This window comes from Carettochelys insculpta, chromosome 22, assembly GCF_033958435.1.
Source record: "Carettochelys insculpta isolate YL-2023 chromosome 22, ASM3395843v1, whole genome shotgun sequence".
NCBI lineage: Eukaryota > Metazoa > Chordata > Testudines > Carettochelyidae > Carettochelys > Carettochelys insculpta.
Genome location: NC_134158.1, coordinates 10,248,533 through 10,266,713, shown reverse-complemented (window position 1 = coordinate 10,266,713; position 18,181 = coordinate 10,248,533). Strand labels below are relative to the sequence as shown.

Genomic DNA, 18,181 nt, shown 5'->3' with positions numbered 1-18,181 from the left:
GCGCTGACCAATCAGCGAGGGGTACAGGAGCCGACTCTGCGTTCCGAGAGCCGAGCACTCGAAGGTCCCGCCCCTCCGCGAAGCTCACCAATGGCAGCGAGGAGTCCGAGGAGGGACACACAAAACGGACCAGTCACAGCTGGGGGAGGCGAGGCTACGGCTTGCGGGAACACACCCTTATGAGACGGACCAATCAGAGATCAAAATTCGCAGAGGGAGGGCGGAGTGCGGAGGGAACCACGCCCACACGTGAATGGCCCAATCAAGGAGCAGCAAGGGCGGCGCTGGGTGCCGGGATTCCTGGGGTCTTTCCCCCGCCCTGGGCTGCCCACGTGCGGGGGGTGGCGGCTGTTCCGCCTGGCGGGGCCCGATCCCGGCCCTGCTCGCCCCCAAGCCCCTCCATCGCCCCGGGCCACCTCCTCCGGGGGCGGTGCCACGTGCTGGGGAAGCCCCCCCAGACCCCCTCTACCAGCAGCTGATTATGTCCCCCCACCGACCCCACTTCCAATGCCCCTGAGCCAGCCAGGCCCTGCCCTGAGCCCAGGGAGCGGGTACCTGTAGAGGGGCCAGGCTCTGCCCCAGTCCCTACCCCCTGGGCCAGCCAGGCCCTGCCCTGGGGAGCTGGTGCCCCTAGAGGGAAGAGATGGTGCCGCCAAGCCAGCCAGGCGCTGCCCCTGAGGCACCCCTAGCAGGGAGAGGCCCTCTTGGACTCACACTTTTATTGCAAAATGACTTTATTGCTCTACAAATGGGGTATTTACACGGCCGGGAGGGAGGAAGGGGGAAGGTTGAGGTCTATCCACCCTCAGCGCCGTCTCTTGGCAGAGCTGGTCGGGGCAGGGGCGAGGGCGGACACCCCCTTCCGCTTGCTCCCACGGGTGGGGGCAGCGCTGGGCGGGGCTGGGGCGGGCAGGCTGTCCAGCCGGTGGGCGGCCAGGTCCAGTGCCTGCCGCAGGACGCCCGTGAGGATCAGCTCGGCGCTAGCCACAGGCAGCCCAGCGCTCAGGGCAGGGCGGCAGCGGGGCAGGTCCTCGGGGCAGGAGATGATGATGCACTTGTCCTGGAAGGGTTAAATCTGGCTGAGTCCCACCCCACAACCCCCCTCGTGCTGGTCCCCCCATCTCCCACCTGCAGCAGCCCCTGCCAGCCCTGCCCCCTCCCACCCTGCAGCACCCCTCACCCGTTCCCCAGCCTGAAGCCCTCCACACTCATTCCCACCCCAAATCCCCTGATGCACCACCGCCCACCACTCCCAACCCGCAGCCCCTGCCCCCCCCCCCCAGTGCAGCACCCCTCACCTTATAGGCCCGGGGCATGTGGGGCAGGAAGGCTCCCCCACTGCACTGGATTATGTCCTTCATGTGCTCGGGCTCCGGCTTGACGCTGGGGGTGACGTGGATCTCATAGCCCTGGGGGAGGGAGGCGCAGCTAAGACCCCACTGACCACCTGGCCCCCAGGAGGGAAGGGGGGCAGTGAGGGGCAGGCCCTGGCCACAGTTTGGAGCAGGCAGCTGAACCCAGAGCCCACGTGTCAGCAGTAGAGACTTCTGGGGGAGGGGGGTAACAAGGAGGAGGGGGGGGCTCTCACCTGGAGCAGGGCCCCCCGGCGGGCACGCTTCAGTGACTGGGCCAGGCTGAAGTGGAAATCTTTCTCCCGCTCCATGTCCCGCACCAGGAAGCTGCTGGGCGCCAGGAAGCAGGAGCTGCGCCCGCTCTGGGGAGAGGAGCCGCGTCACGGGGGGGGGGGGGGTGTGTGATGCCCACCTGACCCCCCTGACATTGGCTCCTCCCCCATCGCTGCCCCCCATCCACCGAGACCCCCTGGCCCCCGGAGCAGCACCTTGTCCAGCCAGTCCAGCGTGACGATGGGCACCCCCCGGGCCAGTGCGCACAGGAACTTGACGGTGCGCCGCACGCGGTCCGTCACCAGGTGGGTGCAGTCGAAAACAGACTGGGCCAGCGCCCCACCCAGCGCCGCCACCACCTGCTCACCTGCCTCGTCTATCACCCCTGTGAACAGCACCTGAGGAGGGGCACAATTAGCACCGCCAGCCCGTCCCCCCAAGCAGTGTGGGGTGGTACAGTCCTCCCTGACACCATTGGGGCAGGGCAACATGGTACAGCTCCCTACCCACCACCCCCCGTGGGCAGGGCAACTTAGTACAGTCCCCTACCCGCCACCCCCGGTGGGCAGAGCAACTTGGTACAGTCCCCTACCAGCCACCCGCTGTGGGCAGGGCAATGTGGTACATTCCGTTCCACACCATCCCCTATGGGCAGGGCAACTCGGTAGCACCCACCCTGCTACCCCGGGGGACAAGGACAACTTGGGACATCCCCAGAGCAACTTGGTATAATCCTCTCTCAGCATCTATGTGAGCAAGGGTACCTTGGTACATCCCATCAATGCCACCCCCACTAGAAAAGGGCACCTTGGCACTGTCCCCTTCCTGCCACCGTTTCGGGTACAGTCACCCTCTTATCACACTCCTTGGAGACAGGCCCCCATGCTCCAGTCCCCTCCCAATCACCCCTGTGAAGCCAGCTGACTTGGTAATTCCCTCCCCCCACCCTTCAGGGCAGGGCTGTTTGGTACGACCCACTCTCACCCCCCCCCATCCTAGACAAGACAACTTGGTATAGTCCTCTCCCTCCCCCAGGATAAGGCACTGTGGTAGAGTCCTCCCTACCCCACCCTTACAGCTTGGCATATCCCCCCCGCCCCCGCACAGGTGGGCTGTTCCCCCCCGCCCCCCCCCCGGCTGTGCCTGGCCGGGCGCATCCTGCCCACCCCGAGTACCGCCAGGTGCCGAGCTGCAAGGGGGAGGCCCTGCCCCCACCGCCCTCACCTTGGGGGATGTCGCACCCCCGGGTGGCCCCTGGGACCGGCGCGTGGCCCTGGCCGGCAGCCCCTCCGCCTTGTTCTCCGAGCTCCGGCGGCGCAGTGGGGGCACCAGCGCCTCCTGCGGGGGGAGAGCGGGAGAGAGTGACACGCCCCATAGCCCTGCCCCATGGCCTGCCGGCCCCGCCCCCATGCTCAGACCACACCCCCAGCAGGAGAGGTCCTGGCTCTCAAGCTCACCCCAACCCTGGAATCCCCACCCCCTGGGTACCAGGCTCCGCCCCCAGCTAACTAAGCCCCGCCCATTCGACAAAGAACCCCAACAGGTCTACACAACAGGGCAGCATCCCACAAACAGCATATAGGCCCCGCTCCCAGCCCCTCATCCCCACTCCTTTCCCCAGAACCACCCATCCTGCCCCGCCAGCCCCTACTCACCCTCCTCTTGCCAGCGCCGCATTCAGCATTCTCCAGGGCCGTGGGGGGCTCCGATGCGGCCACTCCTGCCCCCTCCCCTGGGGCTGCCCCAGCTGGCTCTGGGCCGCCCCTCCTCCTGGCAGCCAACTCCCGGGCGGGGGCTCTCTGGGACCGCCGGGCCCGGCCCTGTGACGCCCCCAGCTCCCCTGCCCCCGGGCCAGTGCTGGGCTCGGCAGTGGGGACCGGCTCCGCGCCTGCAGCCCTCCGGGATCTCTGGGCCCGGCCTGGGGCCCCTGGGCCTGTGCTGGGCTCAGCAGTGGGGACCGGCTCCGCGCCTGCAGCCCGCCGGGATCTCTGGGCCCGGCCTGGGGCCCCTGGGCCTGTGCTGGGCTTGGCAGTGGGGACTGGCTCTGCACCTGCAGCCCCCCGAGATCTCTGGGCCTGGCCCGGTGCCCCCTGGCTTGCAGCCCCCAACTCCGGGGACAGGTCCTGGGCTCCTGGGCCCCTCCTGGGCCTCTTCCCAGGGCCAGGTTGCTCTGCCTCCGACACATCCAGGTACAGGGCCAGGCTGCAGAGCTGGCGCCGGGCCCTGCGCGCAGGGATGGCCACGGTGGGCTTTGTGGGCGCCACCGGCAACTCCCCCTGTGAGCTGCCTGGCTCCGCCCTGCGCCGCTGGCTCCGCCTCTCCGGGCCCACAGCGGGCAGCGGGGGAGCAGGAGGTGCTGCCGATCGCAGGCTCCGGCGCCTCACAGGGGCTGGGGGGCTGGGCTGGGCCTCCGGGACCTGCGGGTGGAGAGAGAGAGATGGAGCAGGGCCAGGACGCCTGGGTCCCACCCAGCTCTGGGAGATGGGAGCAGCCTCTGTTCCTCCAAGAGGGGCACCAGCCCCAGCTCACCTGCCCAGCATCCTTAGCCTGGGCCCCCGCGGGCTGTGGCTGGGCCTCCAGGTCCCCCATGCGCTGGGCCTCGGCCTTGGCCTCTGGGTCCCTCGCAGGCTGGGCCTCGGCCTCTGGGTCCCCTGCGGGCTGGGGCTCAGCCTCTGGGTCCCTCGTGGGCTGGGGCTCTGGGTTCCCTGCGGTCTCGGCCTCGGCCTCTGGGTCCCTCGTGGGCTGGGGCTCGGCATTGACCTCCAGGTCCCGCGTGGTCCGGGGCTCAGTCCCCAGGTCTCTGGCAGTCGCTGGGGCCTCCAGTCTGCCCCCAGCCTCCAGGCCGCCTGCCGAAGAGGGGAATTCAGCCATTGCGGCGGTTCCCTGCAGGACCACTATGGGGCGCTGCCAGCCAAGGTGCAGAGTGTGACCGGCCGGCACATGCCGCACCCCTGCACGAGGGTGTGATGCACACAGTGACTGCTGGCACACGTCGCACCAGGAGCGTCGCGCCCCCGCGTGTGGCACCTGGAGCATTACAGCCCAGGCACGTCACACCCGGAGCGTTACACACCCCCGCGCACGTCGCACTGCGAGCGTCACGCGCCCGTGCGTCGCATCGCACGCGTCACGCGCCCCCGCAGCGTTACACAGCCCCGCGCGTCGCACCAGGAGCGTTACACGCCCCTGCGCTCTCCCAGACACCACTCACCCTGCTCACTCAGGCCCTGCGCCCGGTGCCCAGAGCTGCTGCCCCTGGGCTCCGCTCCTGCCCGCCCGCCCTCGCCCTGCAGCGCCAGGCCTGGCCTAGGGGAGGCGCTCAGCGCCAGCCGCATGGGCTGGGACTCCCCCTGTGTGGGCTCCAGCCCAGCGCCCCCTGCTGGCAGGGTCCTGCCAGGGGCCTCAGGGCCGGGCCGCGCAGCAGGGAGCGCCAGGGCGCCAAGGGGCAGTCGCCCCCCAGAGGACTGGCCGGGTACTGCAGGCTGCTGCTGAGACAGGGCGCCCTCTGGGGGCGGAGGGGGGAGCAGCAGCTGGGTCTCCTCCTCCTCCTCCTCGGGGCTGGCGGGTGGGGCAGAGCGGCACCCGGGCTCCTCGCAGAACGACTGAGTCGCGTCCGCCACACATGGGTCCTCCTCCGAGTCCTCCTCCTTCTCCGAAGAGCTGCAGACTAGGCGGGGAAGGCGACACTGAGGAGGGAACCCAGGAGTCCGGGTTCCCAGCCCCCCCCCCACTCTAACCATTACACCCCATAGCCCTCCTAGAGCTGGGAAGGGAACCCACGAGTCTGGGCTCCCAGCCCCCCTGCTCTAACCATTACACCCCGCAGCCCTCCTAGAGCTGGGCAGGGAACCCAGGTGTCCGGGCTCCCAGCCCCCGCCCCCCAAGACTCCACTCAGCCGTGGTCGGGCAGGGAGGTGAGGGGACCAGCAGAGACGGGTCCGTCATGGCTGCAGCCCTTGCATGTCCCAGAATCCTTTGCACCCCATCCTGAAGTCCCAGCAGGTGGCTCTGGCCAGGTGTCCGCTACCTCCCCTGCCTGTCGCGCTCACCTGGCGTGTGCAGGGCTGGGCCAGCAGGGGGCGACATCACCGACCCTGCAAAGGCAGCAGCGTGACAGCAGGAAGTGGGAGGGAACAGTGACATGCTCGAGGCCCCGCCCCCATAGGACACTAACCCCGCCCCCTGCCCAAGACCCGCCCCCACCCTTACCACCCATGCCCCTGCCCAAGGCTGGTCTCACACCAGCTCCGCCCCCTGCCTGAGGCCCCGCCCCCGGCTGACCTACACACAGAAGTGGGAGTGCTCAGCCCAGCAGGGCAGGGGAGCTGCCCCAGGAAGACACACGGGGGGGATCACACCCACCCACCTCTCACCGGCGGAGGTGGTCTCAACAGAAATGTCTGGGTGGCCTCTTCCTCCAGCCTGCTCCCCGAATCTGTGGGGAGAGCAATGACCCAGGGTCCTTCCCAGCACCCAGCTCGGGGCCAGGCAACCCCCCGACCCTCCCCCCGCAGGAGGGACATGTGCTGGGTCATGGGGGAAACTGAGGCCCAGAGCGGGGAAGGGACGTGGCGGCGGTCACGCAGCAAGCTGGAGCCAGAGACAGAACCCAGGAGTCCTGGCTCCGTCCCCTCCCCCTAGCTCTGACCACTAGACCCTGCTCCCCTCCCAGAGTCCCACCTGCAGCTTGCGGGGCGCTGGTGGCCTTGGCCCCCGAACACAGGGCCTCCTTGGGCAGGTAACACTGTGTGGCCTGGAGGGCAAAGTCAGCGTCCTCTGGAAGGGAAGGAAAGCAAGAGGTGGGGTGAAACTGGCGCCTCGACCGTATCCCAGCATGCACTGCGCAGCACTCACCCCGGGGAGCCAGACACCAGGATGGGGAAGGGGACCCAGGCACCCAGGCAGGCAGCCTAGCCCGGCCCAGCCCAGCCCCGTATTCACCCTCCGCATCCGTCTCGCTCTCGTCCCCAGGCTGGGCCAGGCCCCACGGCGGCCGCTCGGTCCTGACGACGTCTGGTGCCTCGGGGCTAGTGCAGGACTGGGGGGCTGGGCCCCCTGCTGGTCTTGGGGCCTGGGCGGACTTCACTCCACAGGCCGCCTCCACATCGGTATCGCTGTCCCTGGGGTCAGTGCCAGGGTCGCGCTGTCTGCCAACATCTGGGCTCCGCCCGGCCGCCTCCGCATTGGTATTGCTGCCGACGTCAACCGCCACGGCCGGGCTCCCGCCAGACTCCTCCACATCGGTATCGCTGTCCCCGGGGTCAGCGCCAGGGTCCTGCTGTCTGCCAACATCTGGGCTCCGCCCAGCCGCCTCCGCATCGGTATCGCTGTCCCCGGGATCGGCGAGCTCCCTGCCCGTTTGTGCCATGAGGGGTTTTCCCACCAGCCTGCCCACATCAGCACCTCTGCCCCCAGCAAAAGCAGCTCCAGCATCCTTCTGCGCCACATCTGGATTCTGTACCGCCGCCTCCTCCACATCGGTATCGCTCCCCACCTCAGTCATGGGCTGATGGGTCTTCTGAGCAACATCTGGGCACCCCACCTCCTCCTCCTCCACATCTGTATCGCTCCCCACTTCAGTGATGGGCTGATGGACTTTCTGGGCAACATCTGGGCACCCCACCTCCTCCTCCACATCTGTATCACTCTGCACCTCGGCCAAGGCCTGATGGGGCCTGTGAACATCTGGATCCCCTACTGCCGCCTCCTCCACATCTGTATCGCTCCCCACCTCGGCCACAGCCTGATGGGTCTTCTGAGCAACATCTGGATTCTCTGCCTTCTCCACACTTGCCTCTCGGCCCGCAGGGAGAAGGGGCTGCCGGCTCCCCATCACCTTTGCGTTCTCTGCTGCTGCCGCCGCCTCCTCATCTGTATCGCTCCCCACCTCAGTGATGGGCTGATGGATTTTCTGGGCAACACCTGGACACCCCACCTCCTCCTCCTCCACATCTGTATCGCTCCCCACCTCAGCCATGGCCCAATGGGTCTTTGGACACCCAACATCAGAATTCACACCTGCCTGTCCCACTTCTGTCTCGCTGTCCCTGTTCCCCGCAAGCCCATGGCCCTCTGGGTGCCCATCTGGAACCTCTGGCCCGGCGGCATCCCTGCCCCCAGGGACAGCGCGTTGACGACGGCGCTGAACGTCCCGATTTGCCGCCTCCTCCTCCTCCTCCTCATCTGTGTCGCTGCCCACCTCAATGGCAGGCATCTCACCCCTGTGATCCACAACCTCCGGCTCGCTGCCTGCCTGACCAGGGCGACCGTTTACCGGGCCCCCAAGAGCCAGGCTCCCCGGGGGGCTGGCAGGTCGCTGCCCTGGGGGGCCCGAGGTGACTTGTGTGTGGTCGGGTCCCAGGTCCCAGCAGCCGGCGGCCAGCGCAGACTCCGGATCCTTCCCGCCCAGCCCTGCAGTAGCCCCATTCTGCGGCGAGCTGGGGTTCCCCTTGTAGCGCGGGGTGGGACGGAGGGTGTGCGGGGTCTCGCCCCCTTCCTCGTCGCTGGGGGGCAAAGAAGGGAAGGGGATTAGAACCTGCTCAAAGCTGCAGAGTCAGCCCCACAGCGCACCCTACTGAGCCCCCAACCCAGCCTCCAGCGCCCCCTACCGAGCCCCCAACCCAGCCCCACGGCGCACCCTACTGAGCCCCCCAACCCAGCCGTACAGCACCCCCTACCAGGCCCCCCAACCCAGCCTCCAGCGCACCCTACCGAGCCCCCAACCCAGCCCCACGGCGCCCCCTACCGAGCCCCCAACCCAGCCCCACGGCGCCCCCTACCGAGCCCCCAACCCAGCCCCACGGCGCCCCCTACCGAGCCCCCAACCCAGCCCCACGGCGCCCCCTACCGAGCCCCCAACCCAGCCTCCGGCGCCCCCTACCGAGCCCCCAACCCAGCCTCCGGCGCCCCCTACCGAGCCCCCAACCCAGCCCCACGGCGCACCCTACTGAGCCCCCAACCCAGCCGTACAGCACCCCCTACCAGGCCCCCCAACCCAGCCTCCGGCGCACCCTACTGAGCCCCCAACCCAGCCCCACGGCGCACCCTACCGAGCCCCCAACCCAGCCCCACGGCGCACCCTACTGAGCCCCCAACCCAGCCGTACAGCACCCCCTACCAGGCCCCCCAACCCAGCCTCCGGCGCCCCCTACCGAGCCCCCAACCCAGCCCCACGGCGCACCCTACTGAGCCCCCAACCCAGCCGTACAGCACCCCCTACCAGGCCCCCCAACCCAGCCCCACGGCGCACCCTACCGAGCCCCCAACCCAGCCCCACGGCGCACCCTACCGAGCCCCCAACCCAGCCGTACAGCACCCCCTACCAGGCCCCCCAACCCAGCCTCCGGCGCACCCTACTGAGCCCCCAACCCAGCCGTACAGCACCCCCTACCAGGCGCCCCAACCCAGCCCCACGGTGCCTCCTACCTAGTCCCCAACCCAGCCCCATGGCACACCCTACTGAGCCCCCAACCCAGCCGTACAGCACCCCCTACCAGGCCCCCCAACCCAGCCTCCGGCGCACCCTACTGAGCCCCCAACCCAGCCCCACGGCGCACCCTACCGAGCCCCCAACCCAGCCCCACGGCGCACCCTACTGAGCCCCCAACCCAGCCGTACAGCACCCCCTACCAGGCCCCCCAACCCAGCCTCCGGCGCCCCCTACCGAGCCCCCAACCCAGCCCCACGGCGCACCCTACTGAGCCCCCAACCCAGCCGTACAGCACCCCCTACCAGGCCCCCCAACCCAGCCTCCGGCGCACCCTACTGAGCCCCCAACCCAGCCCCACGGCGCACCCTACCGAGCCCCCAACCCAGCCCCACGGCGCACCCTACCGAGCCCCCAACCCAGCCGTACAGCACCCCCTACCAGGCCCCCAACCCAGCCTCCGGCGCACCCTACTGAGCCCCCAACCCAGCCGTACAGCACCCCCTACCAGGCGCCCCAACCCAGCCCCACGGTGCCTCCTACCTAGTCCCCAACCCAGCCCCATGGCACACCCTACTGAGCCCCCAACCCAGCCGTACAGCACCCCCTACCAGGCCCCCCAACCCAGCCCCACGGTGCCTCCTACCTAGTCCCGAACCCAACCCCCGGCGCCCCCTACCTAGCCCCCAACCCAGCCCCACGGCACCTCCTACTGAGCCCCCAACCCAGCCGTACAGCACCCCCTACCAGGCCCCCCAAGGCACCCCCTACCAGGCGCCCCAACCCAGCCCCACGGTGCCTCCTACCTAGCCCCCAACCCAGCCCCACGGCACACCCTACTGAGCCCCCAACCCAGCCGTACAGCACCCCCTACCAAGCCCCCCAAGGCACCCCCTACCAGGCGCCCCAACCCAGCCCCACGGCACACCCTACTGAGCCCCCAACCCAGCCGTACAGCACCCCCTACCAGGCATCCCAACCCAGCCCCACGGTGCCTCCTACCTAGTCCCCAACCCAACCCCCGGCGCCCCCTACCTAGCCCCCAACCCAGCCCCCGGCGCCCCCTACCTAGCCCCCAACCCAGCCCCACAGCACCTCCTACTTAGCTGCCCCCACCACCAACTGAGCTCTCCCAACCTAATCCCAAGTCTCACATTACCACGTCCCCCTGCCCTGAGGCGCCCCGACAAGCCAGGCCCACTGCTGAATCCCACGGCACGGAATCCCGCATCCGGCAGTGCTCCCTGCAACACCCCCACTTCCACCTCCAGCCCCCACTGCCTCCCAAGGAACCCAGGCATCCTGGCTGCCCCAGCTGTGCCGGCCGGCCCCGACTCTACCTTTCCGGCACCACATTTGCAGAGGGGGAGGAGAAGGTGGCCTGCGAGCGGGCCCCAGCCTCAGCGGAGGAGTCAGATCCTGGTGGACAGGACAGACATGGGGCATCAGTGGGCTGCCCAGGGGCCTGCAAAGCTCTCCCCTCATCCCTCCCACCCCTCACCTGTTACTATAGGGTCTACCACAACAAAGCGGGTGTCTCAACTCCAGCCCCCTCCCCCGCTCCAGGAGCAGAACCCCGGGACTCTCCCCACAAACACGGGTTTGTTATTGTAGGGCCTACAGGAATATCACAGGACCCCCTGAGCAGAACTGGGGCATAGCTGGAGAGGGGAGCAAAGGAGAGCACCCCCAAGCTCCCCACTGGCCAACTTATGCCCCCACGGGGCTACTTTGTTCTTGTAGGGCCTACCATAATATCAGGGGAGCTCTCTAACACTGCCAGGGGCAGGGCCGGGCAGAGCGGGGATGCATAATTCCCGTTGCTGTTTTGTCATCATAGGGCCTACCATAATATCAGGGGGTTACTCTAACACTGCCAGGGAAGGACATAATTCCCATTATTCGTTTGTTATCGTAGGGCCTACCATAATGTCAGGGGAGTTCTCTGACACTGCCAGGGAGGGGCGTAATTCCTGTTTCTAGTTTATCATCATAGGTCCTACCATAATAACAAGGATTTTCTCTAACACCGCCGGGGGGGGGGCGTAATTCCCGCCACTGATTTGTTATCATAGGGTTGATAACAATGTGACAGACCCGCCCTCACTCACCGTTGCTCCCAGGCAAGTGCAGTAGCCTTCCTTCACCCCACAGCTCCTCCTCATCCTCGGAGTCCTGGGCCAGCACAGCCCCGTAGCCGACCCTCTTGCTGGGGGCAGGGGTCCCCTCGATGGCCAGGGCGGGACAGGCCAGGGGCTGGGTGGGCGGCACCTCCAGCGAGTCGTCAGGGTCGGCGCCCCCCGGGGGCAGCAGGAAGTACTGGCAGCCCACGTCCCCGAAGAGGAGGATGTCGCCGTGGGTCAGGCTGTAGCGCACGTGGGGCACCAGGACGGCACGGCGGCGCCGGGTCCCGTTCAGGCTGCCCCGGTCGTAGAGCAGGTGGGGCCCGTCGGGCGAGCTCACCTCGATCACCGCGTGGGCCTTGGAGACCGAGGGGGCCGGCAGGCAGACCCCGCAGCTGGGCAGGCGCCCCACCACCGTCTGCCCAGGGTAGATCCAGAAATCTGGGGGAGAGAACCCAGGAGTCCTGATGCCTGCGAGTCAACAGCTCTGCTGCCCCCCAACCCGCCCCCACACAGAGCTGGAAGAGAACCCAGGTGTCCGAGCACCAGACCCCCCGGCTCTAACCGCTAGCCCCCGCTGCCCCCACTGACCTCGCTCCGGCCCGTACTTGCTGCCCAGCAGGTGCAGACGCCCCACGGGCCCCGCAGGGTCCCCGGTGCCAGACAGGTGCCGCTCCTCATCCTCTGGCTCCAGCAGCTGCGTCTCCTCCATGGCTGGGGGGTGGGGAAGGGTGGTCACGGGGGCGGCAGCAAACCCCAGTCCCCCCAGGCCCTGACCGGCCCCTGCCCCCAGTGCCCCCCCACCCTGCCCCCAGCACCCCTCACCCTGCCCCACTGCCCCAGCCCCCCACCCTGCCCCCAGCGCCCCTCACCCTACCCCACTGCCCCAGCCCCCCACCCTGCCCCGAGCGCCCCTCACCCTGCCCCACTGCCCCCGCCCCCCACCCTGCCCCCAGCGCCCCTCACCCTGCCCCACTGCCCCAGCCCCCCACCCTGCCCCCAGCGCCCCTCACCCTGCCCCACTGCCCCAACCCCCCCTGCCCCCAGCGCCCCTCACCCTGCCCCCAGCCCCAGCCCCAGCCCCCCACCCTGCCCCCAGCGCCCCTCACCCTGCCCCACTGCCCCCCACTGTCTCAGCCCCTCACCCCGGCAGGCGCTTCCCACCCCTCCGCAGGGAGACTGTTTTAAAAGCTTGTCCTTGTGTTGATTGGCCTCGGTGGTTGTCAATCATTGGAGCGGGCGGGCCCAACCGCCCTGAGCCCCGCCCCCGCCCCGGAAGTTGGCGCACCGAGAGGCGGGGGAGCGCGTAGAGCGTCGCGCTGTTACCATAGAGAGGCGCGGTGGGGGCGCCCGGCTAGACCGCCGCTGGGCCAAGGCGCACCACAGAGAGGCTCACCTCGAGGCAGAGGTTACCATGGGAATCATAGAGTAACCGAGGTCTCGGCTAGAGCGGCCGCCCCTCCCCCCCGGGTCCGCCACAACATGGCGGCGCCGCCGCTCCGCCCGTGATCGAGCGTCCACCCCAGCCCCTCGCGCGCCCAGGCCCCGCCCCCTGCTGCCCAAGACGTCAACGGTGGCCACGGAAGCGCAGGAGGCCGTGCAGACAAGCAGGGAACCATAGAGACTGTGGTCGAGGCCAGAGTGTACCTCACGGTCCTCCAAGACATGGCTGCCCTGCCCACGTGATCATCACACGCCTGATAGTCTGGGGGCGGGGCCAGGGCGAGGCTGGGGCGTCTGTACGGGCAGGGGGGTGTAACCCCTGGCTCCCACCCCTGCTCCAGCCACCAGCCCCCACTGCCCCCCCAGCACCGGGGAGAGAACCCAGGAGTCCTGGCTCCCAGCCCCGCTCTAACCACCAGCCCCCACTGCCCCCCCAGCGCTGGGGAGAGAACCCAGGAGTCCTGGCTCCCAGCCCCGCTCTAACCACCAGCCCCCACTGCCCTTCCTGCGCTGGGGAGAGAACCCAGGAGTCCTGGCTCCCACCCCCCTGCTCTACCCACCAGCCCCCGCTGCCCTCCCAGCGCCGGGGAGAGAACCCAGGAGTCCTGGCTCCCGGCCCCCTGCTCTGACCACCCGCCCCCGCTGCCCCCCAGCGCTGGGGAGAGAACCCAGGAGTCCTGGTTCCCGGCCCCTGCTCTAACCACCAGCCCCCACTGCCCCCCCAGCACCGGGAGAACCCAGGAGTCCTGGCTCCCAGCCCCTGCTCCAACCACCAGCCCCCACTGCCCTCCCAGCACCAGGGAGAGAACCCAGGAGTCCTGGTTCCCACCCCGTGCTCTGACCACCAGCCCCCACTGCCCCCCCAGCGCCGGGGAGAACCCAGGAGTCCTGGCTCCCACCCCTGCTCTAACCACCAGCCCCCACTGCCCTCCCAGCGCCGGGGAGAACCCAGGAGTCCTGGCTCCCGGCCCCCTGCTCTGACCACCAGCCCCCACTGCCCCCCAGCGCCGGGGAGAACCCAGGAGTCCTGGCTCCCAGCCCCTGCTCCGACCACCAGCCCCCACTGCCCCCCAGCGCCGGGGAGAACCCAGGAGTCCTGGCTCCCAGCCCCTGCTCCAACCACCAGCCCCCACTGCCCTCCCAGCACCGGGAGAACCCAGGAGTCCTGGCTCCCAGCCCCTGCTCCAACCACCAGCCCCCACTGCCCTCCCAGCACCAGGGAGAGAACCCAGGAGTCCTGGTTCCCACCCCGTGCTCTGACCACCAGCCCCCACTGCCCCCCCAGCGCCGGGGAGAACCCAGGAGTCCTGGCTCCCACCCCTGCTCTAACCACCAGCCCCCACTGCCCTCCCAGCGCCGGGGAGAACCCAGGAGTCCTGGCTCCCACCCCGTGCTCTGACCACCAGCCCCCACTGCTCCCCAGAGCCAGAGAGAACCCAGGAGTCCTGGCTCCCAGCCCTGCTCTAACCACCAGCCCCCACTGCCCTCCCAGTGCCGGGAGAACCCAGAAGTCCTGGCTCCCAGCCCCTGCTCTGACCACCAGCCCCCACTGCCCTCCCAGCACCGGGAGAACCCAGAAGTCCTGGCTCCCAGCCCCGTACTCTAACCGCCAGCCCCCACTGTGCCCCCAGCCCCGGGGAGAACCTAGGAGTCCTGGCTCCCAGCCCCTGCTCCAACCACCAGCCCCCACTGCCTCCCCAGCACCGGGGGAACCCAGGAGTCCCGGCTTCCAGCCCTGCTCTAACCACCAGCCCCCACTGCCCTCCCAGCACCAAAGACAGAACAGTAGAGTCCTGGGACAGACAGACAGATGGAGGGGTGTAGTGGGATGGGCCCAGGGCAGGACAGACGGGCGTACAGGGACAGACAGACGGGCACGTGGGCGTGGCTGGGTGGCAGGAAAGGAGTTTCAGGGGCTGATGGAGGAGGAGAGGGCAGTGGTGCTGACAGGGTGGCAGGAGCCTGGGCAGCGGGGGCAGGAAGGCTCCAGGTCTGTCCAGAGCTCATTGCTGTCCCCTAGGCCCTGCTGGTCTCGCTGAGGATGATGATGGGGGGGCGGGGGTAGGGCAGCGCCGAGCCGATCCGATGCTAAGGCACCGAGGTGTCCTGCCGTCTCCGTGGCTGCTGCTTTCCCGACCATTGCTCGGGCCGCGTGCCCTCCCAGAACCACCCCACCCCACTCCTCGCCAGCTCACCTGACAGCAGGACACTGCTGGGGGAAGCTCACAGCCGGCTTTGTGCTGCCCCCAGTCCTGCCACCCCCCAGGGAACCAGCTGAAGAGGAGGGATCCACCCAGCGTCCACGCCTGGGGACATGAGAGTCCCCCCAGGGGTGGCCAGTTCGGATCCAGCCCCAGGACAGGCCTTTGGCTGGCTCCGGGGTGTCCCCACCCCAGTCACACACAGAGGCCAGGGCCTGGCTGAGTGCCCGAGCCCTTGGCCCTGCACAGCTGGGAGCTGAGATCCTGCCACCACAGGGGTGTGCTTAGGAGGGACACAGCCAGGTAATTCCACCCCACAGAAAAGCCAGCCCCCCATCACGCTCACCGCCGTGAGATGCAGAGAGGAAGAAGCCCCAAAGAGGACACATCAGAGCCCCAGGGAAAAGCGTTCCTTCCTGACCGGGGGCAGAGTCCCTGGAGCATGACACTGGCTGATGCTCGTGTTACTGCCAGCATGAGCTGTGGGCAGGGCCGGGGCCCCTCTTTCACCCCAGACCCACAGGGAGATGCACAGAGCCGCACCTGCCTGGGCTGGACACACCCACGCCCAGCCCATGAACTTCTTCCAGCAGCTGGAACTCAGGCAAAGATCAAACCGGCATCAGACACCACTGAGCCGGGGCAGGTACCAGTGTCCCTCCTGGTGCACCCGGTCTGACGTGGCAGCATCTGGTGCGGCAAGGGACAGGACTCCTGGGTTCTGTCTTTGGTTCTGGGAAGGCAGTGGCAGCTGCTGGTTAGAGTTGCAGGGCTGAGCTCCAGGACTCCTGGGTTCTTTCCTGGCTCTGGGAGGGCAGTGGGGGCTGGTGGTTAGAGCAGGGGGCTGGGAGCCAGGACTCCTGGGTGCTCCCCAGCAGTGGGAGGGAAGGCAGTGTCTGCTCTATCTTATTCTCCCCTCGCCCCACAGCTCTAGTTCCCAGGGTGTGAATTTGGAGGTGAGGACCCAAATTCCCCCCAGAGGGTGCCAGCTGGGACCCTCCACTCCACGCGGCCTGGCTAGAGCAGAGGTGCTTTTACCGCTGGGCTGTGGGCCTCTCTCGGACAGACACACACTGTGGCCGGAGGGCTGAGACGGGCGCGTGGAGCCGGATGGATGCGCCGAGGGCGGCAAGGACAGGAACCAGACCCTGGCGTGGTGCTCACAGCGTTTATCTGGTTGAGCCCATAGCTGGGGTCTGTCCCACTGCCCCAGGCGCTGGGAGTCACCAGGCAATGGCCGATGGGTTCTCCCCTCAGGTGGGACTTCACCCTCCCTTCCAGGTGGGTCGCGGCTGAAGCGTCTCATTCTCATTGTCCTTCAGCCACCAGGTCTTCGTTGGCCAGACAGGCGGCTCCAGAGGGAAACTCCCTCAGCACCACACTCGCACTTCCAGATGGATCCCACCCCCCCAACACACACACACACACACACACACACACACCTGTCCTCACACAGAGGTAACGCCCTCAGCACCACACTCGCACTTCCAGATGGATCCCACCCCCCCAACACACACACACACACACACACACCCCTGTCCTCACACAGAGGTAACGCCCTCAGCACCGCACTCACACTTCCAGATGGATCCCACCCCCCCAACACACACACACACACACACACACACACCTGTCCTCACACAGAGGTAACGCCCTCAGCACCACACTCACACTTCCAGATGGATCCCACCCCCCCAACACACACACACACACACACACCCCTGTCCTCACAGAGAGGTAGCGCCCTCAGCACCGCACTCACACTTCCAGATGGATCCCACCCCCCCAACACACACACACACACACACACCCCTGTCCTCACAGAGAGGTAGCGCCCTCAGCACCGCACTCACACTTCCAGATGGATCCCACCCCCCCAACACACACACACACACACACACACACACCTGTCCTCACACAGAGGTAACGCCCTCAGCACCACACTCACACTTCCAGATGGATCCCACCCCCCCAACACACACACACACACACACACACACACACACACACCTGTCCTCACACAGAGGTAGCGCCCTCAGCACCGCACTCACACTTCCAGATGGATCCCACCCCCCAACACACACACACACACACACACACACACACACACACACACACACACCTGTCCTCACACAGAGGTAACGCCCTCAGCACCACACTCGCACTTCCAGATGGATCCCACCCCCCAACACACACACACACACACACACCTGTCCTCACACAGAGGTAGCGCCCTCAGCACCGCACTCACACTTCCAGATGGATCCCACCCCCCCAACACACACACACACACACACACACACACACACACACCTGTCCTCACACAGAGGTAACGCCCTCAGCACCGCACTCACACTTCCAGATGGATCCCACCCCCCCAACACACACACACACACACACACACACACCTGTCCTCACACAGAGGTAACGCCCTCAGCACCACACTCACACTTCCAGATGGATCCCACCCCCCAACACACACACACACACACACACACCTGTCCTCACACAGAGGTAGCGCCCTCAGCACCGCACTCGCACTTCCAGATGGATCCCACCCCCCCAACACACACACACACCTGTCCTCACAGAGAGGTAGCGCCCTCAGCACCGCACTCGCACTTCCAGATGACCCCCCCCCCACCCCTGTCCTGGTACAGACAGCACAAGGTTTACAGGCTCACACAGCAGAGTGTTGCCCCCACAAGGGAGCCGTGGGTACAATGTGGAGTCGGTTACGAAGGCTGTAACAACAGGACAATACAAAGGTACAAAAGTTGTGTAAAGTAACACGTGTAAAGAGCAACCCAAAGTTGGCGGCCGATAACACGAGCATGGGAAGGGGCTGTATCCGCGAGAACAACCAGAGGTCCTGTGGTGCCTTACACGCTGACGGCGTTTGGAGCGAAACAAACCAGCAGTCCAGCAGCACTTTAAAGACTAACAATATAATTTATTCGGCGATGAGCTTTCGTGGGACAGACCCACTTCTTCAGCCCACAGCCACACCGGAACAGACTCCATATTTAAGGCACAGAGAAGCAAAACCTGCAATCAAGGCGGGCAAATCAGAAGAGCAGGGAAGTCAAGAGTTAGATAAAACGAACGAAGTGAAAAAGTCCTTATCCTGGGGCAGGTAATTGCTGTCCCGGTTCAAACCCCGTGTTAATGTGTCGAGGTGGAATATCATTGACAGGTCTGAGCACTCTGTGAACGATCCTTAAAGTAAAACACAGACTTTCGGGTCATTAAGAGGATGGCCCAGTCCACTAAAGTGCTGGGTTTGTGAGTTAGGAGGTTTTTGATGTCCGTTTTGTGTCCGTTCATGCTTTGTCCAAGAGCCTTTGCAGCCTGTCCAGCCTT

General features: G+C 67.1%; 1 protein-coding gene across 4 annotated transcripts; it reads right to left on the bottom strand.

Moving 5' to 3' along the window:
* Positions 1 to 722: 722 nt before the first annotated feature.
* Positions 723 to 12,463, bottom strand: LOC142024560 (mediator of DNA damage checkpoint protein 1-like). Of its 4 annotated transcripts, none has more exons than XM_075016660.1 (16): positions 12,320 to 12,463; positions 11,766 to 11,888; positions 11,163 to 11,615; positions 10,392 to 10,470; positions 6,480 to 8,128; positions 6,306 to 6,401; positions 5,992 to 6,060; positions 5,675 to 5,719; positions 4,837 to 5,292; positions 4,155 to 4,471; positions 3,281 to 4,042; positions 2,850 to 2,963; positions 1,841 to 2,023; positions 1,589 to 1,714; positions 1,299 to 1,409; positions 723 to 1,060 (listed from the first exon to the last, which is right to left on the bottom strand). In XM_075016660.1, the coding sequence occupies exons 2-16, from the start codon at positions 11,884 to 11,886 to the stop codon at positions 806 to 808; spliced, it is 4,836 nt and encodes a 1,611-aa protein (XP_074872761.1). In that variant the 5' UTR covers positions 11,887 to 11,888; positions 12,320 to 12,463; the 3' UTR covers positions 723 to 805. The 4 variants fall into 4 exon arrangements, with proteins under 4 accessions (XP_074872761.1, XP_074872762.1, XP_074872763.1 ...); XM_075016661.1 differs by having other exon boundaries at positions 6,567 to 8,128; XM_075016662.1 differs by having other exon boundaries at positions 7,644 to 8,128; positions 12,320 to 12,462.
* Positions 12,464 to 18,181: the final 5,718 nt, after the last annotated feature.

Excerpts from the sequence above, each read along its gene's own strand:
- LOC142024560 (XM_075016659.1), bottom strand. The coding sequence starts at position 11,886 with ATGGAGGAGACGCAGCTGCTGGAGCCAGAGGATGAGGAGCGGCACCTG. Across the intron at positions 4,472-4,836 it reads GCAGGGCCTGAGTGAGCAGG|GCGGCCTGGAGGCTGGGGGC; the intron begins GTGAGTGGTGTC and ends CCTCTTCGGCAG. Across the intron at positions 2,024-2,849 it reads GGGGTGCGACATCCCCCAAG|GTGCTGTTCACAGGGGTGAT; the intron begins GTGAGGGCGGTG and ends GCCCCTCCTCAG.